The following is a 23,753-nucleotide window of genomic DNA, read 5'->3' as shown; positions in this document are numbered from 1 at the left end:
CATGGCTTTGGTCTAAGCCAGCTTCCAGCCCAGTTTCTCATCACTGCTGTCCTGGATGCTGTCTGCCTGTCCCAGGGATGGAAATTTGGTGGTCACCACAGGAATCCAGGTTGTGGCCCAAACTCCAGTAGCCCTTCCATCCTTCCATCTCTCCCCAGGTCGGGCTCTTGTGGTGAAAGGAAGAGAAGTAGGTGGCCTTTCTCAGATCTTATAGGGCCCCATGGATTCCATTTCGGGAGCTAGACTCCAAACTCAGCAGAGGAGCAGCCAGAATGGCCAGGAGGTAGTATGGCCCCTTCCATTCCCAGAATATCCTCTGCCCTCCCACCTCCCCTTCTGAGCACCTCACTCTTGGAGGCTTCCTTTCTCTGCCAAGGACCTTGAGTCTTCCCATCTCTCTCTGTGGCCACTTTCCAGACCAGCCAGTGGTCCTCAGGCTTGGGGACGAAGCTAGAGGCTATCACCCCATTCCTGGGGAAATATCGCCCCTTTGTGGGTCGCTGCTGCCAGACCTGCACCCCCAAGAGCTGGGTGAGTAATGTAAGGCTGAGCCCCACCCTGGGAGCTGGGGGTATCTTGGCTGTGGGAGCCATGGCTTCCCTTATGTCCTTCCAGGCTTGGCCCTCCCTGCCCATGCCTATGCTCTTCTCTTTCAGGGGAATGGAGGCACTGGTTGTGTTGTTGGCCTGGGGCTGGCTCACAGCCCTAGGAGAGTTGGGTAGGGAGGTACAGAGGTACCTGAGAGAACAGAGTGTGGCCAGAGAGCTGGGGTCTGAGCATGCTTGCACAGTCCTGCTGTTCATTTTGGGGGGTCCACCCACTCAGAGTCACCCAATACTCAGTACAGACTTGAGGTCTTCCTGTGTGTCCATGCCTCATGTGCTGGTACTGATGAGATCCACAGTTCCGGTGGAGATCCAGGCTACATCTATGTTCTCTGCAGTAAACTAGAGACCTCAGCGACTTTAATATGCCCCTCTCCAAGTGGCTGGTGCTGTAGAGAAGGCAGCCCTTCTGTTCCGACCACAGGACCCTGTTTCCTGAATAAGCTTCAGGATCTTTTGGGAAATGCTGTGCTACAGTCCTGTCTCCTAGCAGGCACAATAGTCTGCCAGGCAGAGACTGTGAAGACAGAGCAGGGGCTCTCCTTTGCTGGTTTGCAAAGGCCCCCCAAAGTCATGCATGCTATCCTCGCCCTCTCTTGGGCAGGAGTCCCTCTTCCACAGAAGCATAATGGATCTGGGCTTCTGCAATGTGATCCTGGTAAAGGAGGAGAACACCAGGTAGTCAGTCAAAGGCAGGGGTAAGCGGGGCCCTGAGGTGTGGGGCTGCTAGGACCTTGCTTTGTGGTGTCAGTTTCTTCCTCCAATGGGAAAGAAGTCCCTGCCCTTTGCTGCACATCCACAGGCAGGAGAGGCAGAGAAGGACAGAAACTCTCCTACAGTTCCTCCTGTTAGCATTTATGGGTTGCCCTTTGTGTGGCGGTGCCCCACTCAGTGGGAGGGGGTGGGAATGGGACAGGTGCTTCCTCATCCTGCTCTGTGATAAGCCAAGCTCAGGTGTTCCCAGACCATGGGATTGGGGTGTGATCCCTTCCTCATGGACTACCCTCCCTGGGTCCTAGTGGGAGGTAGACCCTGTAAAAGATCTTCACCCTATTTCTGGGGCTGTGCTCAGGTTTCGGGGCTGGCTGGTTCGGAGGCTCTGCTACTTCTTGTGGTCCCTGGAACAGCACATACCCCCCTGCTGGGATGAGCTACAGAAGGTCATGGAAAGCACTGGGTGAGGAGGCAGGGACAGGGGTTGGGATGGTACTTCTAGGATCCCTGAAAGAATGACAGAAGCTCTAGGCAGGGGTGACTGAGAGGCCTGGCTTCTAGAATGTTAGCTTTGCCTAGGTCCCTGCCTTAAAAATGGAGACAAAAGCCCTGGCTGGTGTAGCTCAGTGGATTGAGCGCGGGCCTGCGAACCAGAGTATCGCGGTTCGATTCCCAGTCAGGGCACATGCCTGGGTTGCAGGCCAGTTCCCAGCAGAGGATGCATGAGAGGCAACCATACATTGATATTTCTCTCCCACTCTTTCTCCTTCCCTTTCCCTCTCTCGAAAAATAAATAAATAAAATATCTTTTAAAAAATGGAGACAAAAGACAAAACTGTGCTCTGGGAAGGCTGTGGGGCTGATGGAAATGACCTCAGGAAACTGAGGCATGGCCCCGCCTGACACCACTTCCCCTATACCATAGTGTGCAGAGTGTCATCTCAGGAAGGGCCCCAGGAGGGGCCGGGGAAGGCCAGGTGCCCGGCCTTGTGAAGAAAGAGGTACAGCGCATCCTGGGTCACATCCAGGCCCCGCCTCGCCCCTTTCTGATCAGGTAACTTTGTGCCTTTGCCCTTCTGGAGAGTGAGTGTTGACTGGGCTTGGGAAAGGACTAGACTTGCACTGGGGAGCCAGATGGTGTGTTACCAGAGGGCCCGAGGGAGCCCCTGACCTGGACACAGACCTTTTGAGAGCAGCTGGCTCCTCAGTGGGACCAGTTGGATATGGGATGTGGCTTTGATCTGAGCCAGCCCCCAGCTTCCAGCCCAGTTTCTCACCACTGCTGGCTTGGGTGTTGAATGTCTTGGGGGTCACTCCAGGAACCCCCCCGGTCATGGCCCAGACTCCAGTATCACCCTTTGTCTTCATATCTCCACGGGTCAGGTTCCTGTGTAGAGAGGGAGAAGGGCAGTGGTGACTGGTTCCCTGATCTTATCAGCCCCCCCCAGCCTTCCGCATCCATCCCACTGTCACCACCTGCTCCCTCTCACATTCGTCTGCACAGTTTGAGCTCCCTTTAGGTGCAGGTGCTATTCCAGGGGAATAAAGGGGTGCACAGGTCAGCGAACAGAGATTCACGTGGCTGCAGGGACAGAATAGGGCTGGGGCTAAGACCACCTGGAGGGGAGGAAGAGACTTGCAAAACAGGGAGGAAAGGGGGAAAGGAGCCTGTCTTGGGGGAAAGGGTGCACAGATGGTCAGAACAGCCCCACTTGAGTGAATAGCATTAGCTATGGCCACAGGAAAGGGCCAGGTTTGCTCTGGAACTGAGGTGGCTGGTAGCTGGTCAGTGAGCTATTGGGGATGAAATGAGAGGTAGAAGGGACCAGATACACAGGGCCATACAGGAAGTTTTGATTTTGATTTCTAAGTGTAGTGACAAGTAGTGGAAAGATTTTAATTAAGTAAGGAATTACAACAAGATTAATTAGGATCAAGAGTAGAGAACAGACCATCTGGGAGGCTGTTTTATTAGTCCAGCAGAGACATGGTGATGGCTTGGATGGGAGGTGCGGTAGAAGTTGGACAAATGGATTGAGAGACCAGTGTGAAATTAACAGGACTCACTGACGGACTGGAGGTCAGGGTGGGGCAGTGAGGGAAAAGGGGAAACTCACAGGTGACCTGGTTTCTGGCCAAGTACCTGGTGATGTGGATAGGGGGTGTTGGTTTGGGAGGAGTGAGTTTGTTCCACAAAGGATGTTTTGGATATAGAGTTTCAGATACCTGATGTGCTGGTGGAGGCCTTTATTTATGTGAGCCTGGAACTCAGAAGGGAGGCTGGGGCAAGAGCTGTACATTTGCAGAGCTTTGGTACAGGGATAATGGTTAAAGTGAGGGCACAGGTGAGTTATGGAGGGAAACAGGGCACAGGATGCAGTGTGTCAGGCTCAGCTGTCCTGACAGAGCTGAGAAGTTAACTAAGGAAGGATAGAAAGTAGAGGAGGTTGGTGACTCTGACCAGCTCTCCACAGAAAAGTTCTTTTGACTGTTTTGAGACTTCCAGACCGCTGACCTAGCCACCTTTATACTGGGCATTTGCCCCTCCTGATGCAGCTTCAATCCCAGGGCTCATCACGATAATAACGCCCCTGTGAAGGAGTCATTGGGCACAATTGGTTGTGTTTGAACCCAGCAACCTGCCTTCTCTGTATCGGAGCAGCCAAACCTTGCCGGAGAAGAAAACATGGTGTGGACCTGCTTCCTTCTGAGTGCAGTTCTCCAAGGGGCACAGGCTGCGGTCCGAGAGCCCTTTCTCAGCCTCACCCACTGTCAGCCGATGCCCTACCTCATGCCACCAGAGGCGGCCATGCTGCTTCTCCGCCACCTCATCATGCTACCTGCATCTACTCTTCCGCTCTCATTGAAAGACAGTCCCTTTCAATTTTCCTTTCCTTCTTGTAACACAAAGTCCTCCCTTTTTATTTCACCTTTCCCAGCAGTTCGCAAAGAGCAGGCCAGGTTATTCCTGGAGAGAATCTTAGTCTGCTAATCTCCTTTGGGGTAAACTGGGGCAGGGAGATGTTCTGAAGTTAATGCGAAGCAGCTGTACCAGCAGGTCTTGGCGGTGTATCAGCATCCCACGGGCCTGGGCTCTGGTGTCAGGCCTGTCTGCCAGTCTAGTATTTCTTAGCTTTCTCCACTACTCAGCAGTTTCTGTAACCTCTCAGCCTCACTTTTCTCTTCTGTAAAATAGGGACAGCATTGGAGGCCCTCTGAGATGCTGGGGGGCCCTGCCTTGTGGGCAGTGCCCACCATACCTCAGACTGGTTCTTGCTGCTCTCCAGGCTGTTCAGCTGGGCAGTACTGTGGTTCCTGAACCGCCTCTTCCTGAATGTACAGCTCCACAAGGGCCACATGAAGATGGTCCGCCAGGCTGCCCAGGCGGTAAGCCTTCCCTCCAATGGGATGAGGTGGAAGGAGCAGAGCTAGGCCAAGCCCGGAGTCAGGACCAGCTCCATCCCCTGGTGGGAAAACCCCACTGCTCTTGGATGACCTTCTCTTCGTGTCTCACAGCTCTGCTCCAATGGGCTTCCTCTCATGTCTTTTTGTCATGGTCTTAACAGCCATTACACCAGTGCGTTACCTTAAAGGTTGTCAACAGAGTGGCTCTCCTTTTGGGAAATGTGTTCCAAGGGAGAACTGCACAGCCGAACCCTCGTCCCTCTGTGGCTGCCCTGGGTGTGGAGGTGCAGGGTTTCACTCCCTGGATATTCAGGGTGGAGACGGGTTGGCATTTCCCTCTGGCTTTCCCCAAGCAGGGTTCGCCACTCGTCCTCCTCTCTACCCACAAGTCACTCCTGGATGGGCTCCTACTGCCCTTCGTGCTGTTCTCCCAGGGCCTGGGCGTGCTCCGTGTGGCTTGGGACCCCTGTGCCTGCTCCCCTGTCCTCAGGTAAAAGCTGTGTGGCCCTACACATATATGGCAGCCCCCAGGCCGGGGAGGGGTATGTGGGGGTGTGGGTGGGGGTGTGCTGGCAGCAGCTCCCCACAGGCCCTCTTCTGGGCCCTTTAGCTCCCAACCTTCTACCAGTCCAGCCTGTGGGCTCAGATAGATGGTCAGCTACGGTTTCTGGGGCCATGCCTGGCCTCAGTACATTCAGGCAGAATCCAGGCTGGCCTTGGGTGGGCCAGCGCTCTCACTAACCTCCTGCTTCGTCCCATCTCCTGAGCCCCTTCCCTCATCAGGCTCCATCTGCCCTGTGTCCCACAGAGCTCTGCTGAGGAAGCTTGGGGGGATTTTCCTGCCCCCAGAGGCCAACCTCTCCCTGGACAACTCTGAGGGGGTTCTTGCAAGGGCTCTGGTCCAGGCGGTGAGTGCCCCCAGTGGTGTTTGTATGGGGCCAAGCCAGGGCATAGGTGCCTAGTGCTGTGCTGGCCTTGATACTGCCTCTGCCACTACCTCCCCACTTCCATCTAGGTTGTGGAGCAGCTGCTGGTCAGCAGGCAGCCCCTGCTTATCTTCCTGGAAGAGCGCCCTGGGGCCCAGGGCACTTGGCTGTCAGCCCTGGGCCAGGCCTGGCTGGGACTGGTGGTCCAGGCGGTCCAGGTGGGCGTCGTCCCAGATGCTATGCTGGTGCCAGTGGCCGTCACCTATGACCTGGTTCCAGATGCACGTGATGCACACCACGTGAGACCCCCCTGCCCCTTGGGACTCCAAGTGGATACCATCTCCAGAGAAGACACTGTACATCGTGTCCTGTGGCTGAGTGCCGCTCAGGGCTCGGGTCAGGGTGGTACAAAAGAGTTCTCCCCAACCATCCTGTGGCACCTGCCAAGCTGATGCTGTTACCCTGTTTCATCCTCAGAAAACCCCTCTAGGGAGGGATTTCTCATTTCACTGATGAGAAAACGAGCTTAGAGAAGTCATAGTCATGTACTATTTGTGAGATAAAGTTGAGCAGAGAGCAGTGCTCCAGGCGAGCCAGCTCCCTCAGCCTCTTCCTCCCTGCAGGCCACAGCCCCACTGGGGCTGTCGACAGTAGCTCTGGCTGTCCTTCGGAGCCTGCAAGGCTGGTGCTGCAGCCCCCAGACCTGTGTTCGTGTACACCTGTCCCAGCCCTTCTCCCTGCAGGTACGGAGTCTGTTGGGCAAAGCTGGTAGGAGCTGAGGTCTGTTCTGGGGCCTCTGGCAGCCTGGCCCTCACCACCACTGTGAGGATAGCCTCACCTACCTGTGAGCTGTGTGCAGGTTTCCTGGTAGGAAAGCAGGCAACCTGAGAGCTTCATCCTGGGCAGGAGTACACTATCAATGCCAGAAGCTGTTGGGGCAGCAGGCAGACCCTGGAGCAGCTGCTGCAGCCCATCGTGCTGGGCCAAAGGTAGGGGCAGGGGCGGGTGTGGGCCCCCAGGGCATGGCAGGTGGTCTTTCAGCAAGAGCCTCAGACATCACCAGCTCCAGCCTTCCCTCACCAGATATTCTGGGTCATCTAGAACAGTGCCTGGGACCCCTTCTTGCCTCTAATCTGAGTGTGGGAAATGGCAGAGGCTGAAAGGAGCTGGTGTTACAGGGCCAACTCTGCCCTGGGGCTGGGCTGGCCTGGGGAAACTCTTCTGAGAAAGCACTAGGCTTCCCCAAGACCGTCTGTAGGCTGGCTCCTCCAGTCCCGCCACCTGCGTCTCTTCTAGTACTATCATCCCAGACACTGAGAAGGAGCAGGAGTGGACCCCAGCAACTGGGCCCCTTCTGGCCCTCAAGGAAGAGGACCAGCTCCTGGTCAGGAGGCTGGGCCGTCACATCCGGAATGGTAAGGGAAACTAGGTCTGGGCCTTTAGGGACAATCCTGAGCTGTTCCTCCTGTCTGGGTCAGTGGGCTATCAGAGCCCTCCATTCCAAACGGGTCTCTGCACCTGACCCTCCCTTCTGTGTGACCCACTTGTGATGTGTGACCCACTTGTGATGTGTGAGGAGGAGTGTGGCAGCCAGGGAGCCCCTCATTAGTGCACACAGTTGGCTGCCTGAGCCACAGAGGATAGTGTGTACGAAGGACAGATGGCAGGGTCTAGGCCACCTACCCAAGGTCACCCTGGCCCTGCCTTGGCTCCCCATTTCACCTCTCTTGAGCCTGATCTCCTGAGCTGTATGTAAATGGGGTAACGTTGACTGAGTGGGAAAATGCACATGAGGGACTTCACACCGTACCTATCACAGAGGGGCTCTTACAGAATGATCATTATGACTGTCTTCTCAGGTACCTCTTTGTGGCAGAGGCTGTGGGTTGGTGGGTAGGCCTATAGCGCAGGAAAGGTCCCCGAACTCCCTGCCTGTCTCAGCACATCTGACAAATGCCAGTTCTCCACTGGGAAGGGTGGACCCCAAGGACCGGGCAGGCCTGCTCTCCCCTTCCCTTGGGTGGAGTTGCTGGGGCGGTGGGAGGGTTGCAGTCAGGGAGGCAGGGGACTGTCCTTGGCCCAAACACTGGGTGATGCAACCCGCTGCCGGGCCCAGTCCCCTGAGCCACGTCCCTCCACCCTGGCTGCAGCCAGTGTGGCAAGCTCTGCGGTGATGAGCACAGCCATCATGGCGACGCTGCTGCTGTTCAAGCATCGGAAGGTAGGCAGTGTGGCAGGGAAGGTGGGGCTGGGGAGTGGTATGGCCCTGCTGCTCAGCCCTGCCACTACCCACCCAGGGCGTGTTCCTGTCCAAGCTCCTGGGAGAGTTCGCCTGGCTGACAGAGGAAATACTGCTCCGTGGCTTTGACGTGGGCTTCTCAGGTCAGCTGCGCTGCCTGGTACAGCACACGCTGAAACTGCTGCAGGCACACGTGGCTCTGCTGCGCATTTGCCAGGGGGACCTGCTGGTGGTGCCTCGGTCCAGCCCAGGCCTCATGCGCTTGGCACACCTGAGCTCTGAGCTGCTGCCTGCCTTCTTGAGTGAGGCCGTGGGTGGTGAGTCCTGGTGGCCCAGGAGTGGGTCGGTGTTGGGTTAGGGGATGGCTTCCTTCCTCACACCTGGCCCCCTCCCCAGCCTGTGCAGTCCGGGCACTGTTGGCAGGCAGAGTGCCACCAGAGGGGCCCTGGGAGCTGCAGGGCATTGAGCTGCTGAGCCAGAAAGAGCTGTACCACCAGGTCCTGCTGCTGCTACACTTGCTGCCACAGGACCTGCTACTGCTGCAGGTCAGGCCTCCCCCCAGCCCCCTGAGATCCGGGCGCCCCTGGGTTGTGGCAGGGCTGTGCCTGTCCTGTCCACTGCCTGGCTCTCCTGAGGCCACAGAGACGCCTTTCTCCCCAGCCCTGCCAGTCTTCCTACTGCTACTGTCAGGAGGTGCTGGACCGTCTCATCCAGTGCGGGCTCCTGGTTGCTGAGGAGGTAGGCAGAACCGCTGGAGACAAAGCTCCTGCCTGGGTCTGGCCTCCCTCAGCCTCGCACCCCGAGTGACAGCTGTCCCATGTGTGGGCGGGCAGCCTCTGGCCAAGCAAACAGGGAAGCCAGGGTCTTGCCTCTGCAGCTCTGTGCCTTAGGACTTGTATGTCTGTCATGACAGAACTGCACAGTTGTACCTCTGAGGTTCTCTGCACTCCTCCGGCCCCCACATTTCTTATCCATAGGGCTGTGGCCCTGGAGAATGGGTGCCTACTTCCTCTCACCCTACAGGTCTGCTCAGCAGGTCTTGTGTGGGCTCTTAGGTCTACTTTTACTGGTTGTACCTCTATGTGCCTAGACTGCCATCTACCTGATCTGGGGGACTTGGGACTGAACCTTGGCTAGCCTGGCAGGGACCAATGGCTCCTCTGGCCCCCAGACCCCAGGTTCCCAGAAGGCCTGCGACACAGGGAGACAGCATTTGAGTGCCAAGCTGCTGTGGAAACCCAGTGGGGACTTCACTGATAGTGACAGTGACGATTTCGAAGAGGCAGAGGGCCGGTACTTCAGGGTGCGTTGGGAGAAGCCACCAGGGAAGGAAGCAGTAGGGAGACAGTGGGAGCTGCCCTCACTGGCCTGTCCCCTTCCAGCTCAGTCAGCAGCCTCGCTGCCCTGACTTTTTCCTCTTCCTGTGCCGCCTGCTCAGCCCGCTGCTCAAGGCCTTCGCGCAGGCCGCCGCCTTCCTCCACCAGGGCCAGCTGCCCGACACAGGTGAGGCCCGCACTCCCCTCCCTGGCTGTCCTCAGGGAGGGGCTGAGAGCTCCGGGCAGGGCTCTGCCTGTGCTGGGCCTAAGTCTCCTCTGCTCCAGAGTCAGGCTACGCGGAGCAGCTGTTCCAGTTCTTGCAGGCCTCTGCCCAGGAGGATGGCTTCTTCGGTGAGTCCCAAACATCCAGGTGGTGCCCAGGAGGCAGGGGATTGCTGCCCCCTGCTGGGCAGTGCCAGCCCCATCCAGGAAGGAGGGCTGCAGAGAGCCACCGGGTGCAGTCTGAGCCCTGCCTTGGGCAGTTTCTTCTACCAGCGAGAAGAGAAGCCTGTGCCAGTGGCTGGCTGCCACTAGAGCTTCACTTCTTTCTCTCACTCAGAGTGTGCGGACCCGAGTCTTGCCGTCAGGGCCATCTGGACCTTCAGAGACTTGGGGGTGAGAGGCCATTCTCACCCTCCTCCTATCCCCCTGCTTCCACCTGATAGACCTGCTCAGGGAAGCCCACCTGTGCTCACCCTGGGTTTTCCTCAAGAACAGGTGTGGTGACAGGAGTTGGAGAGATGGGATGATTTTCCTGTCCCTCTTGGTTTCCCAAACCACTGCCTCATTCTGCTCCCAGGTGGGGTGCTGGGGATGGTTTGAGGCGGCCTAAGGCCGGGGGTCTCACTGCAGGAATCCTCCTTGGTGAGTGCTCGCAGCCCTTCTCCATGGCACAGGTGCTGCAGCAGACACCCAGCCCTGCTGGCCCCATGCTCCACCTGTCCCCTGCCTTCACCAGCCGGGACAATCAGGAAAAGCTGGAACAGTTCATCCGGCAATTCATCTGTGGCTAGAACTGTGGGGAGGAGCCTGTGCTGAGACTTCTCAGCCCCAGAACATAGCTGAGCCCTGAAGCCAGAAGCCAGAGGCTGCTGCAAACCCTTGGTTGGCTGATAAAATTGTTGAGGTTTGATCGTCTCTTACTGTCTTTTGCTTCTTTCTCTATTCTATGGTGTGATAAATGAGGGGACCAGCCTGGAAAAGTCCTCTTTCCAAGTCAAGCAGTGTCTTTTGGTGTAGATTCTCAGTGTCTGCTCTCCCTCCCCACCCTGTGACAGTGCCCTCTCTTGCCCCCTGAAACAAAAGACAGGCAGGAGCCAAGCTGCTGCTTTAGACTGAGAAGTTTATTGAAGAGGAGAGTCCCACTTCCTCCTCCTCTACCCAGATGAGCAGCCTTGAGTGGGCTGGAACTGTACAGGGCTGAGTGGGAGCGGGCGCCCCACCTCTCAGCTTGCATCCAGGGCCTGCAGCAGGAGCCGTCACACCACCTTGTTGATAATGACACCCAATTCTTCAATCTCACACTGGACCTCATCGCCCTTCTGCAATGGAGTGGCCGCAGGTGGTCAGTCCTCAGCCTGACACACACATCTGTACATGCGCAGGCCTGGGTTTGTCAGGTCTGAGCCAAGCCTGCCAGGCCTCTGGGTCCCTCGCCCTTTCCTCCTTTTTGCCAACCTACCTTGAGAAAGACTGGAGGTTTCCTGAATACACCAACACCTGGGGGGGTCCCCGTCAGGATGGTATCCCCGGGGTAAACAGTGACAAACCTGGGGCAAAAGGGCCAGGTGAGACCAGAGGCTGAGGTGCCAGAGCCTGGTATGGAAGGCTCAGCTTGGTTGCAGGTGACTGTGTAGGTCAGGGCTTCACCCCACTTACTGGGAGACCCAGGCTATCAGTTCTTCTGTCTTGAACACCATCTGATTGGTGTTGCTGCTCTGGACCACTTCCCCATTCACCCGGCAGCAGATCTTTAAGTTGTGTGGATCTGAAATGCAAAAACACCACCATGGAGCTCCCCGCCAGAGAGGAGACACATGGCAGTTTTCTGCCTTAAAGAGAAGAACATCTGTCCACAGCAAAGGCTGACAAATGTAGATGTGAAAGTGTCAATAATCTGTGAGGCAGCAGGGGAATGGCATGAGCAGGACAGCACAACCCCTGCACCTGATTCTGGGAGGGGCAGCCCACCAGTAAGTATCCTGGCAAACCACACATTTATCTTAACTTTCATCTTACACACTCACAAAGACACCCTCTAAGAGAAGCTGGAACACAATCTAACTTGACTGTTGACTGACCCAACAAGGTGATGTGAGGCTAAAGACCCCTGGACACACCCCCAACCTAAAGGGCCATGCCTTGCCCTCTGCACCATCCTCTTCCCTCCTGGCTCCTGGTGCCCTTGCTGACAGCCAGTGCGGCCCTGGTCACAGTGGCTGGGCAAGATCCTCTTGGTCCTCTCCATCTCCCTGACTGAAGAAAATGCATGGGCTTTGTGACAGTCTCGGTGATGCTCAAGCGCCAGCTTTGCTTCCTTCCAGCCTAAAGCCTCTCCCAGATGGTGGCAGGTAGAGGAAGCCCAGCCACCCATCAGGGGAGCACTGTTCTTGTAATGCACTCGATAAATGCAGATTCACCACCTCTGCACCTGTGGTCTTCCAGGGGGTGAGGGCACGTGCCCGTGGCCCGGCTGAGACTGGCTCTCTAAGGAACCAGTGAAAGGCAGCTGGGGAGGGGGCTCCACATGGAGCCGCCCCCACACCCCCACTTCGAGAGTCATCATGGGGGCTGTGAAAGACCTACCTGCTACACTGTCCTTAGTCACCAAGGCAGGGCCCAGGGGACAGAAGGTGTCAAAGGTTTTTCCCAGCAGCCACTGTTTTCCATTGCGTCTCATTTGCCAGTCACGAGCACTTACGTCATGTGCCACAGTGAAGCCAGCCACATAAGCCATAGCATCTGTGGCCTAGGGGGGCAAGGGATTTGGCCAGATGGGAGGTTAGGTCACGGTGACATCAAACCCTATAATAAAGCCTTTATTCCACACTAGTAGCCAGAGTTCACCGAAGGTGCTAGGTGAGGGACAAGGCAGGTACCCCAGCTGACCACTTCCCAGGGCCAGGGACAGTGGGTACCACTCCTTCAACCTCACCTTGATGTGCTTGCCTTTTTTCCCAATGACCACGGCCAGTTCCACTTCCCAGTCCACCTCCTATAAAGCAGGAAAGGAGCAGTGAATCACTTGGCCTGGGCCTGTTTGGTGCTGGGGGCTGCACGCCATGTCTTCAGCCTGGGCCTCTAACATGGGGTCAGTTGCTGGCCCAGAGTCACAATAAAAACAGAGAGGAGTGTGGGTGTTAAAAACAGGGCTGAGTGGGAGCGGGCGCCCCACCTCTCAGCTTGTAGACCCATAAACCTCGGCAATGGCAGGCAGCACCACTGGATGGAGGCACAGTTCCCATGGTAACTAGAGGACCGACACTGGTCTGGGGACTGAATTTAAAAGTCACTCTTGATACTTCCAAAAAATGATGGATACCAAGTGATAACAGCTAACCCTACCGTGTGCCAGACACCATTCCAGTGCTTTAATGTATTAACTCACTTAAATGGTACAAAGACCAACATGCCAAATAAATGTGGGCAAAAGGCTTGAATAAGCAATTCACAAAAAATACATAGGGCGGCAAAAATGAAAACACACTCAGCCTTTCCCGAATCAGCAAAGTGCTACAAAACAGATGCAACCTAACCCTTCAAACTGCCTGATCTTCTGAACGATCCAGAGTGGCTATGAGCACACCTGATGCCCCACCTTGTCTCTAGTATCGATACCCACTAGAAGGAGTCAGGTTCTCTCAGGGAAACGACTAATCCCAGGTCCAACACAGTACAAAATAAGCCTGTGCTATCTTGGACAGAAAGCAGGAAAGGGCTCAAAAAGTGATGGGGATGGGGCCAACTTGAAGCCCCCCCAATGGCCAAACTGAGATCATTTGCATATTAGAAAGACTATAAATGATGGATTACAATATATGGGATAAAAATAAAAATCAAGAATTCACAGTGATACTAAAGGAATGGAGTAAAAAAGGCAGCCTTTGTTCGCAAAATGCCAGCTAATAAAGAGGAGAAAGCATGACAGAAAAGCAGTTTTCTAACCCCGGTGCAATAATGGAGTCAGGTAAAGATGACCAGGGGTCTGGGGTGAAAACGGTGGGACAGTGAGATGGTTCCACGTCTCCAACAACTGCACCTTCACAATGGAGAGCTCTAGTGAACAGCAAGCAAACTGAATGAATGAGCAAGCTTTAGGCAGCTGACAGGAGCCTCCAGTGAGATGCAGTGTGAAGATACAGTATCTGTGCTGTATAGACTGACTGTGTGTCCCTCCAAACCCTATGTTGAAACCTACCCCCTCAATGTGATGGGATAGGAGGTGGGGCCTTTGGGAGGTGATCACCATGAGGGCAGAGCCCCCATGAATAGAATGTGTCCTCAAGAGACCCAGAGAGCTCCCTGGACCTTCCCTCCCAGAACAGGGAGACATCATCCAGGAACCTGGAAGTGGCCTTCCCAGGCACCAAATTTATCAGCACCTTGATCTTGCACTTCCAGCCTCCAGATCTGTGGAAAATAAATGTTACTTATAAGCCACCCAGTCTATTTTGTTATAGCAGCCCAAATGGACTGAGGCACCTGTGTAGAACTCCTGACAAAGTGTTTAACCTGAATCTAATCATGAGGACACAACCAGGCAAATCCAGACTGTGGGACACACTATGAGACAGCCTGCCTGGACTTCAAATGTCAGCATCATGACAGAAAAGGGCGGCAGGCTGCGGTCAGAGATCAGCAGTCAGCGAAGCACAGCCTGCAGGTGAATCCCACTCGCTGCCTGTCCCTGCAGACAAAGCTTTCCCGGGACACAGCCACGTTCATTCATTTGTATGGCAGCCACGCCACTTTCACACCACAGTGGCGAGGCTGAACTGTTGCAACAGACACCATCTGGCATTGCAAGTCTAATATTTACTAACTGGGTCTTTCTGACAAAAAGGCTGTGGATGCCTGTGGATCTCTGTAGATTACAGGCCCTAAAGAGACATAACCAAATACAATGTGTGGCCTTGTCTGATCCTGGGTCAACAACAAAACAGAACCCAAACTGAAAGTCATCTCTCAGGTGGGCTATACACTAGAGATTGTTCCTGTTAATTTGCTGGGTTGTAATAACACTACTATGTTCATGTAGGAGACTGTCCTTATTCTTAGAAGGTGCATGCTAAATTTTAGAACTGTCTACAGTGAAGATATATTACTTTTATACTCCAAATGGGAATAAATGGAAAGGTCTCTCTTCTACTAATTTTTCCCCCCAGGCCAGTCTCATTACTGTATAAGCCCCATATCACTGTCCCTGGGTTTCTGTTTAATGCACTACTGAGTTGGGTGCCATGCACACTTGTGATGGCCCCAGTGATGCAAGAGGGCGGTGGGAAGGCACCGACCTGGCTCTCAGGCGGGAGGACGATCTCATCATAGGGCCCCACGATGGAGCTGGCAAACTTGCTGAAGATGATGGGCTCCTTTGGCACGGGCACGTTCTGTTCCTTGCAGTGGTCCACGTAATTCATGCCCACACACACCACCTTGTCTGGCCGTGTGACTGGAGCCAGGAAGGTCACCTCTGACCGTGGAAGGACTGGCAGCTGGGCAGCCAAGGCCCTGCAGAGACCAGAGCAGGAGAGAGGGGCTGGTTGGGAATAGGCCAGCAGTCCTGCTACAAGTTTTGCTGTTTAAAATACATTTTTAAATCAGAGTTAATGTGAAAATCAAGGCCAACTATTATCCTTTGACATCAGAGCACTGTTTAATATTTATCCAGTTGGATTTCCTTTCCCCCGCTGGGTAACACACATCCATGTAAGGGAATTTGGAAGGTGCAGATGGCAGTGACTGAGAAGGTGCTGCTTCTACCTCTTCCCCTTCCCCTGGCCCCCCTGCTCGGGCCTCGGAGACACCCTGTGTCCTGTGCAGCTCTTCACAGCTACTCTCTTCTTCTCCTCTCCTCATTTTATATGAATGATTCCATACTATATACACCTTATTAAAACTGTACCATATACATATTTTAAAGACCTCGCCATAATAATACATTATGGCTACATATTACTATACTGTAGAGACACACCCCTTCCAGGGATATGGACGTGGGCTCCAACCTTGGCAGAACATGAAGTTTAGGAAACATACTTTTACCCATACTGTGTGCAGATTAACATTTGTATTTTTGCCAGCTTAAAAGGTACAAATGGTATCTCAGAGTGCTCTTACTGCCCATCAGTACCTTTAGAACAGATACCATAGGGCTCCTGGCTTCAGAAGTCCCTATCTAATCTAGCCCAAACCCAAGAATCCTTAAGAAAACTTCTTTGCAGTCCTCTTTCCCCTAAGGAGCCAAGAGTCCAATCAGTCCCCCCACTTCCCAAAGTGCCACTTAGGACTGCAGGTCCCAGACCCTGTTGGCCAGCAGCAACCTCACCCCCGGAGAAGGCAGTACGATGAAGTGGAGCTCTGTGGCCTTGGGATATCACTCTCCCTGGGCCTCAGTCTCCCCCTCTATAAGCCGAGGCTACTGTCATATTAAGATTTCTAAAGTTCTGCATTAAGAGAATTCGGGAGAAAGGAAAGCAGAGGCTACCCTGCTCCCTTGCAAAAGAGCTAGCTGCTGGACCTGTTTCCCAGGCCAAGGAGGGGGTGGGAGAAAGGAGAGGGGAAACAGGGCAACCACCACAGGGCGATGATACCCACTGATTTACCTTCTCGCCGCTGACAGAGTGGACTCTCCCTGCTCCAGGAACTCCACCATCGTCTTGGGCAGGGTGGGGTCGAAGGCATTGAGGTTGATGACCCCCCCACCACTCCCCGACTCCAGGCCCAGATGAGGTCCCATCAGGTGGGGTGCCTGGAACTGCACCAGTCTCATGTGTCTGGAGGGCTGGAAGGGCCACCACTGAGCATGCAGCAGAGCTGTGAGCAACCTTTTTCTAACAGGGAACAGCATCAGAGTCTATGGAGAAAAAAGCAGGTTGCAGAGCACAGAGGGTGCTGGCAAGCTCGCCAGGGGCCAAAGCCCCTTGATCTGCAGCCCCAGGTCCTTCGAGCTCCAGCCCAAGCTTCTGGCACACCACATGGAAGGGGTCTGGGTTTGTAAGTTATTTCATCCTGTCACACTTCATAAGATGGTTTTTCGCTCAGTTCAATGCACACATGACCCCTTTCTAAAGGAGCAAATACGTCATGTCAGGCTCTAAGCTAGGTGCCAGGGAGTCCGGCGTTCCTTCATCCAGTGCTTTCTGAAAGCGTACACTGCCTGGCACGACGTGGCACTGGCACAAACAGTGTAGCTCAGACATACTCAGCCTTGCCATGCTGCCCACAAGGAAGACTGATGTTAACAGCTGATGCCATGTGATTCAGCAATGGGACTTCTGCTGTGACAATCGAGGGTCCTGAAAGTGTGATCATGGCAGTGTGATGAAGTGGAGTTTTGTGGCCTTGGGATAATCACCCTGCTGGGCCTCAGTTTCCCCCTTTATAAACTGAGGCTGCTGTCGTATAAGATTTCTAAGGCTCTTGACTAAGAGAGTAGGTGAGAAAGGAAAGCGAGGCTACCCTGCTCCTTGGCAAAAGAGCTACCTGTTGGTTTGGTTTCCCGGAAGGAAGACTTGTCTAATTTCTTAAGGAAGTGATGCTAAACTGGACTTGGAGTTAGATAAGTGGAGCAAGTCACATGCAAATAACCATTGGGGAAACTGGCTTCACACCTGCCACAAATGCGTCTTTAAATGCCAATTTGATCCTGTTACCCTCCTACTAAAATGCTTTCCCCTGCTGACATTATCAAGCCATAATCCTCCTGTTCCACCTTCTAGGAGCAGCCCCCACCTACCTCCTCAGAGAGTAAACATTTACTTTTTCCTGCTGGAGCACACACTGCCTGAGGCAGGCTGAAAGGGGCAGGGCCTAGGTCTGAGAGGCAACTATGGGTTGTCTCCTCTCTGGTTCTGTGGCCTCGTCTGTCTCTTTTACTGTTGAGTCCACTGTGCCTGGGACACAGAGGCTCTTAGCCACTACTCTCTGCTGAACAGGGGCTTGACTTTTCACTACTTGGGAAAGCTTGGTGATTGCCAAGCTCAGGAAGCATGGCTGTGCCTTCCCTCTTCAAATCACCTAGAAGGTATTGACAGGGCTCAGACCCTGTTTCAAGTTCCAAGCTTCACTCAAAAACAAACCCCTTCATCTTGTTTTATTTCTAACCTAAGTCTGGTCTCCAACCAGTCCCTTCCATAGTTGGTTCCTTACTTTAAAGACCAAGTCTTTGTGTTCAGGCATGTGTAGGTAGTCCCAGACTCCTGGTTCTCACCCCAATGATTCCATCTGCCTTGTTCATCTAGAGATGCATTAGACCCAGGTACGAGCTAACCACTGTGCTGGCTGATGAGTTTGACAAGAAAACGAGGGTTTGAAGCCTCCTGCCGTCCTGTCTAACACAGGTCCAACCATGCCACTGATAAAGTCTGTCCTAGCCAAACTGCACACACTCAGATGCTCCATCCGCTAAAATACAGGGTCTGGCACAAATAACACACCTGTTTATTATAAAATCCTAAGCATATAATTCTGTAATATAGCAATATCACACTCAAGCACACCACAGAACACTTGAGGTGAAATGTTCAAACTGCTATCCATTTCACTGGAGACAGTCACGTACCCTACCAACCACACTCAAGCAGACGTTACTCCTGCTGGACCCTGTATATTCGACAGCAACTGCTCCCACTGAATGCCAGGTCTCATTAAGTGCTTTATCCACATCGTCTGATTTATTATGATGATTGTAGAAGGTTGGTATTGTTAGCCTCATTTTACAGATAAAAAACCAAGGTTTTGCGAAGTTAAGGGATTCTCCCAGGTTTCTAAGGAGGGAAAAGAGCTGGGACTTGAATCCAAGCCCAGGTGGTGTGCAAACAAGACAATCCAGCTGTAGCCCACTCCCACCTTCACCCCCCAGGGCACTTTAGCCCAGAAGACTGTGTGAGAAGTAGGGACCTCCAACAGGAGACCCTCTAGAGACCCAGACACCCTGCCTGCTCTCGGCCATGCTCAAGGAAACTTGGTCACCTGCTGGCTTGCCACCTCAGAAATAAGGCTGGTCACCTGCTCTCCAAGATTACCGCAGGCCACACAGACTGCAGGTTCTCACCTGGGCCTACCACTATACCCTCAGGCAGTGAGCCCCATTTTACAGGCCGTGGCACTGATGCTTAAAAAGGAGCCGTCACCTGCCAAGGTACCCAGTCAGAAAGTGACCCTTGTGCTTCCGCGGTTACCGCTCTGCAGCAGGGCCCGAGCTCCATCCAACTCTGCCAAAGGGTGCCTAGGCAAAGCCGCCAGAACGAGAGGCGCAAACAGCGCACAAGCATCGCAACTTGGAGACGTGTGTACCTGGGACCGCATCCCACCATCCGTCCACACTCACGGCACCCTGGGCCAATCCCTCGATTTCCCTACAGGCTTAGCTTGGTCCCCTGCACGTAGGGGGCGCTCACGACGGCCGGTCCGTGTGGTCCGAGCAGCCGGGGTCCGAGGTCCAGTCCTACCCTAGGCGGGGCGCCTCCCGTGGGGGAATGCCCGCGCAGGACCACCGGAACCCGACCTACCTGGCCGCAGCGGCCGGTCTGTAGGGCGCCCCAACGCTATCGGACTAGGCTCGCTGGACCAGAGTCTGGGGTTGCAGGGCACCTAAAGACTGGTGCCACGTCGCCTTACCACTACGAGCGCCGGGAACCCCCACTGCATTGCACAGGGTGTCCTCTCCAATAAGCTGTCGGCAGAGGCGGCGCTCCGTTGTGACGTCCCGTACGATGCCCAATAACAGGGCTCCTCTTCCTGCTCCGGAAGTCACGTACGGCGGGGCCGACAGGCGCGGGAAGGCTGGTGTTCTGCGGGTTGGACTTTTAGGCCTGGGAGGTGGCCCCGCGGGAGCTTGTTAGACCTTAACCTGTGCTTACAGCGACCAGAGAGCCAGTGGTTCTTTTCGCTTTGCGCTCTGGGCGCCGCCCTCCCCAGCCCTCACCCCGCGCCGCGTCGGGTCCCTGCCTCTGAGCCGGCCACCGTTTTTTGTTTTGTTTTGTTTTAATATGGAACGCTTCTCGAATTGGCGTGTCATACATGCGCAGGGGCCATGCGAATCTTCTCTGTGTGGGTCCAGTTTTAGTATATGTGCTGCCAAGCGAGCACACAGGTACCGTTTTGATATTGGGCAAATGCAGTAGAAAAAACCAAATTAATAGCGCGCTGGTCAACAAAGACAAATCTCTGGCAGATTATTGTGGACAGGAGGGATGATTGCACCCTCTTTGCATATGGGGTTGGATGTGCTTTGCGCAAGATGATACAGGCAGTGAGGCGGGAAACCGCTATTTTTGACCCCAGGTACCGCCTTTTACCACCATCTGCAGCAGCCCTGTCTTCATATGCTGCGTTGGGCTCAGGGCAGGATAGTAGGAGGCACAATTTCCAGCGTCTGAGGCCAGGCATTTTCTTGGAAAGGTGATTTAATTAAATCAGACAGTTACAAAAGCTCTCTAGGCCTCTGGCAAATAACGACCTATAAGGGGCTGTGGGCAAGAGGGCCAGGACTTAAATCAAGGGCCAGATCATCACAGGCTTTACTTGTCCCAGAAGGGAGTCTGAGTCTTATCTAGAACACAAGAGGCCACTGGAAGGTCCCCACAGGGCAATGCATGGTCAGACTTGCATTTGAGTAGTTTTACTCTGGTCACCCCTCCAAGGAGAGGTGTCAGGGTGAGAGTGGTGCAGATGAGAGCCATGGTGGCTTGGTGTGCATTGGAGATGATGGGAGTTCATAGGTGTGCAAGAGGTAGAAATGACAGTCCCCGATGAGGACAAGAGGTGGGGGAAGGAGGGACAAGGCCGCCTCCTAGGCCTGATAGATGGCAGTACCATTTACAGAAATGGGTTCTGGAGGGACAGCAGTTCTGGGGAGAGGATGGAGAGTGTTTAATGTACATGTGGGACAGTCAAGGGCCACTGCAGAGTGGGCAGTTGGAGTGTGGGTCTCTAGTCTGACTTCAAGATAGAGGTCAACACAGAGATAGAAATGGAACCTATGGGGGTGAGTGTGAACAGGGGGATGCACTAGTGAACCTGGCACAAGTCCCAGTCAGGAGGCCCACCCTATAAGGGTGACAGCACCAGAGGAGCCGTCAGAAAAACAGGGGGACACATAACTTAGGCAGAGGTCAGGGGGCCACACCTGCCAGAAGCCGAGGAGAGGAGGACTTCCGCTTCTGAACAAATGGAGTAACAAACAGGATTTATCCTTGCATGAAACCACCAAAAAAACTCAAACAAATATCCAAAACAATGGTTTTCAAGAAACTGGGCCTTAGGTAGTGAAGAACAGTGATAACAGACAGGAAACAAATGAGGTCCCTGCTTAATGCTTTGAAACGGTGTCCAGGCTGTGGCACAATAAAGGGGGACTGAGGTGGGGCCAGCATGGTCCATGAGTTGCAGACAGGGAGCTGGGGGCCCAGTAGGACCTCGGTAGCTAGAGTTTGCAGGACAGTACTGGAGAGAAGACGCCTGGGCAGAAAGAGAACTTGGCATTCTGTAGCGGTTCCTCCTCAAGTGTTCAGCAGGGTCCTCGGCGGTGCATGCCTCTGAAGCAGCTCCCTGAGACTAGGGAGAGCACCATTGAGAAGAATCAGTGGGAACAGGGTCAAGAGACTGCACGAGGCCAGGAACAGTGTCTCTTTCCCCTAGTCAGGTTGGAACGACAGAAATCGTGCGACACAGGGTAGGGTATGCAAGAAGGCCTTGCCTCTGCAGGGAATAATGAGCCCTAGACCTCACGGACAGATTATAAAATCAAGACCCAAAAGGATCAAACTGTTTCCAAGTAGTTTAACTACATCACAGGCCAAGCTCAATGATGTTTATAGAAATTACAAAATATCCAGCAGCCAACAAGGTAACATTTACAAGATCTTATATCTAAAGATAACTCACGTTCCAAAAGATGGAAAACATGATCCATGGTGAGAAGAATCAAGCATTTTAATGCTAAAATGCTAAAAGTTCCACAGCCCAGTTCTAACTAGCTTCCAGTGGAGTGTTGGGGGCGGGAGATCCCATGAATGGCTCATATAATGGCTCATATAAGAATCTAGAGAGTGGGAGGGGCTTCCTTAAGGTATAGTTTCATTTTGAGCTCCAGGGCTGACCCCTCCCCCTTTTCCCCCCACTTTCTCAGTCTCCATCCCTCAGCCGTCCCTTCTGCTCTGACTTCATTCTCATGCCCCCCTGCCAGTGACAAAATGGCAGCCCCGGCCCCAGGACTCACGTCCATGAAGCTTCAGATGTGAGGGAGGAGAGCCTTTCCCAGCATTCCAGGCTTGGGTCTTCCTGGGCCTCCTTGGCTCCAGGTGCCCACCCTCAACCATTCACTGACCAGGAGAGACATGTAGCAATGGGCTTAAGGCCGGCCTTGGAGGCAGGGTCCCAGACTTCTAGGATAGAGGGGCAGAGTGATCCCTACAGAGACTGGGGGTTACCACCAGAGGAGGGAGAATGCTAGAGAGGCAGCAGACTGATCAGCTGACCTTGCTCAGTGCCCTCAGGGTGCCCCAGGGTGTCACAAGAGAGGAGCTCCTGAGGGCCTTTGTCGCTGGGGTAAATGCAAGGGCCAGCTCAGGCAGAGCAGTGGGGTAGACATAGATCCTGCATCCACACGACAGTTTGATAATTTTTGAAGCCTGAGCAGAGCGGGCCCTGTGCCTGAGTCCAGATGTGAGAACAGAGCAGGCAGGGCTGGGGCAGGTGAGTTAGAGACTAGCTGAGGTTTCCTGGTCAAGAAACAGAACAAAAAGGTACCCAGCAGCTGGCAGAGAGCCCAGTTCTAGCACTGATGGCTCCGGGCGGTCGGGGGCTGTCAGGGGGACTTTGTGGGTTGGACAGTCAGTCTCCTGACTGGGAGCTACACTACCCGAGAGAGGGCTGTGCTCAGCTGCCTGCTCAAGACCCTGATGCCTTCCAGGGCCACACCAGGCCTCCTGCCACACCTGCTCCCATCACGCTGCCCCTTCTCCAGGATCTCAAGTCTGGATAAGGGCTGACTAGGCCTGCAGCCTCCCTGTAAGATATATGCAATTTCCCTATGTAAGTGGGCAGGGTATGGGACAGGTGAGTGGAGGTGCTTCCAGACCCCCTTATCTTGGCCCTGTGCAGGCACAGGATAAGTCCTGACCATTCTGGCTCTGGCACTGGCTGTGGGCTCTCTCCCCGTACACATTGGGCCCCACCTATATCCCACTTTCCTCTCTAATCAGCATCTGGTTGAGCTCACTCCACAGGCAGCTAGAGTCTGCACATTTCTTTTATGACCAGCTGGTTCAGACAGTCCAGGCGATTGTCGCTGACCCTGGCAAAGCCAGGTTGTGTATTGTTTTCAGTGGAAGCAATTAATACAGATTCCTGGATACCCCATATCATTGGATACTAGAGTGCTTATATATTTTTTATTTTTTTAAAGATTTTTATTTATCATTAGAGGGGAAGAGAAGGAGAGAGGGAGAGAAATATCAATGTGTGGTTGCCTCTAGTGTGTCCCCTGCTGGGAACTGGCCTGCAACCCAGGCATATGCTCTGACTGGGAATCAAACCGCAGTTGTTTGGTTTGTAAGCTCTCGCTCAATCCACTGAGCTATACCAGCCAGGGCTTGAGTGCTTATATTTTTTCATGTTAAACCTTGTATTTCTAAAATAAACCCAAATCTGTCATGATGTTAAATATATCACATATATATCTTACATGGCTGAAATGAGATTACTAATATTATGATTTTTACCTTTTTGTTTATAGTTGAGAATGTCCTATAATTCTTCTTTTTTATCCTATTCATGAGGTTTTTTTAAAAAAAATCCTGGTAATACTGGTCTTTAAAATGAGTTGGGGAGGGTTCATAGCCAGCTGCCCCTCCACACACCGGTGACTGGATCGGGGAAGTGCTGAGTAGGTGAGTGGGAAACAGATGTACAAACAGAGGGGCAGACGGCTGGATGCTGGGAGGATGGGTGGCAGATGGCATAGGGATGGATGGTGGTTGGTGGACGAGTGGAGAGACAGATGGGCTTTCCCTACTTGGAGCTCTGTGGCCCATTGTGAAGCACATGGTTCAGTGCTTACGTCCAGCCTAGAGTCCCCATCCTGGGTCCAGTCCTGATTCTGCTCGTCAATGGCTGAGAGGTCTTAACACCTTTCAGCTCAGCCTCCTGATCCTGCCCACCAGGCTGTGGTCAGAGTGAATAGGCTCCACACAGTGGCCAGCCCATGGCCAAAGCAGGCCATCCCACCCGACAGCAGAGTCAGGCGGCTCCCTTGCTGGGACTGTGCCAAGGTCCTCAAGCTCAGGTGGGGAACTTTTGCTGTGTGTGGTGGGGGAAGGGGGTC

The 23,753-nt window shown here is 53.9% G+C and overlaps 2 protein-coding genes and 1 non-coding gene across 9 annotated transcripts; 1 reads left to right on the top strand and 2 right to left on the bottom strand.

Moving 5' to 3' along the window:
• The first annotated feature begins 220 nt into the window (after positions 1-220).
• On the top strand, positions 221-10,218 carry GPAT2 (glycerol-3-phosphate acyltransferase 2, mitochondrial). Its single transcript, XM_037146141.2, has 21 exons — positions 221-283; positions 418-531; positions 1,210-1,283; positions 1,678-1,782; positions 2,245-2,373; positions 4,607-4,706; positions 5,081-5,214; positions 5,533-5,632; positions 5,740-5,935; positions 6,257-6,393; positions 6,557-6,639; positions 6,947-7,065; positions 7,801-7,871; positions 7,948-8,206; positions 8,286-8,434; positions 8,550-8,627; positions 9,061-9,192; positions 9,272-9,392; positions 9,491-9,556; positions 9,765-9,820; positions 10,102-10,218. The coding sequence occupies exons 1-21, from the start codon at positions 221-223 to the stop codon at positions 10,216-10,218; spliced, it is 2,403 nt and encodes an 800-aa protein (XP_037002036.2).
• Positions 10,219-10,530: 312 nt separating this feature from the next.
• On the bottom strand, positions 10,531-19,101 carry LOC119049992 (fumarylacetoacetate hydrolase domain-containing protein 2A). 7 transcript variants are annotated; one of them, XM_037146154.2, is made up of 8 exons: positions 19,046-19,101; positions 16,030-16,280; positions 14,719-14,935; positions 12,360-12,419; positions 12,011-12,173; positions 11,084-11,192; positions 10,887-10,974; positions 10,531-10,746 (listed from the first exon to the last, which is right to left on the bottom strand). In XM_037146154.2, exons 1-8 carry the CDS (start codon positions 19,073-19,075, stop codon positions 10,684-10,686), a joined length of 981 nt encoding a protein of 326 aa, XP_037002049.2. In that variant the 5' UTR covers positions 19,076-19,101; the 3' UTR covers positions 10,531-10,683. The 7 variants fall into 7 exon arrangements, with proteins under 7 accessions (XP_037002049.2, XP_037002053.2, XP_037002051.2 ...); XM_037146158.2 differs by having other exon boundaries at positions 16,030-16,208; XM_037146156.2 differs by having other exon boundaries at positions 18,937-19,094.
• A 309-nt stretch (positions 19,102-19,410) lies between these two features.
• Positions 19,411-19,516, bottom strand: LOC119050002 (U6 spliceosomal RNA). The gene has a single exon (XR_005082653.2). It is a non-coding gene; the product is annotated as a U6 spliceosomal RNA (small nuclear RNA).
• Positions 19,517-23,753: the final 4,237 nt, after the last annotated feature.

Source organism: Artibeus jamaicensis, unplaced genomic scaffold (genome assembly GCF_021234435.1).
Source record: "Artibeus jamaicensis isolate MK-2021 breed Jamaican fruit bat unplaced genomic scaffold, CSHL_Jam_final contig_384, whole genome shotgun sequence".
NCBI classification, from domain to species: Eukaryota; Metazoa; Chordata; class Mammalia; order Chiroptera; family Phyllostomidae; genus Artibeus; species Artibeus jamaicensis.
This window is presented reverse-complemented; position numbering and strand designations above follow the sequence as displayed.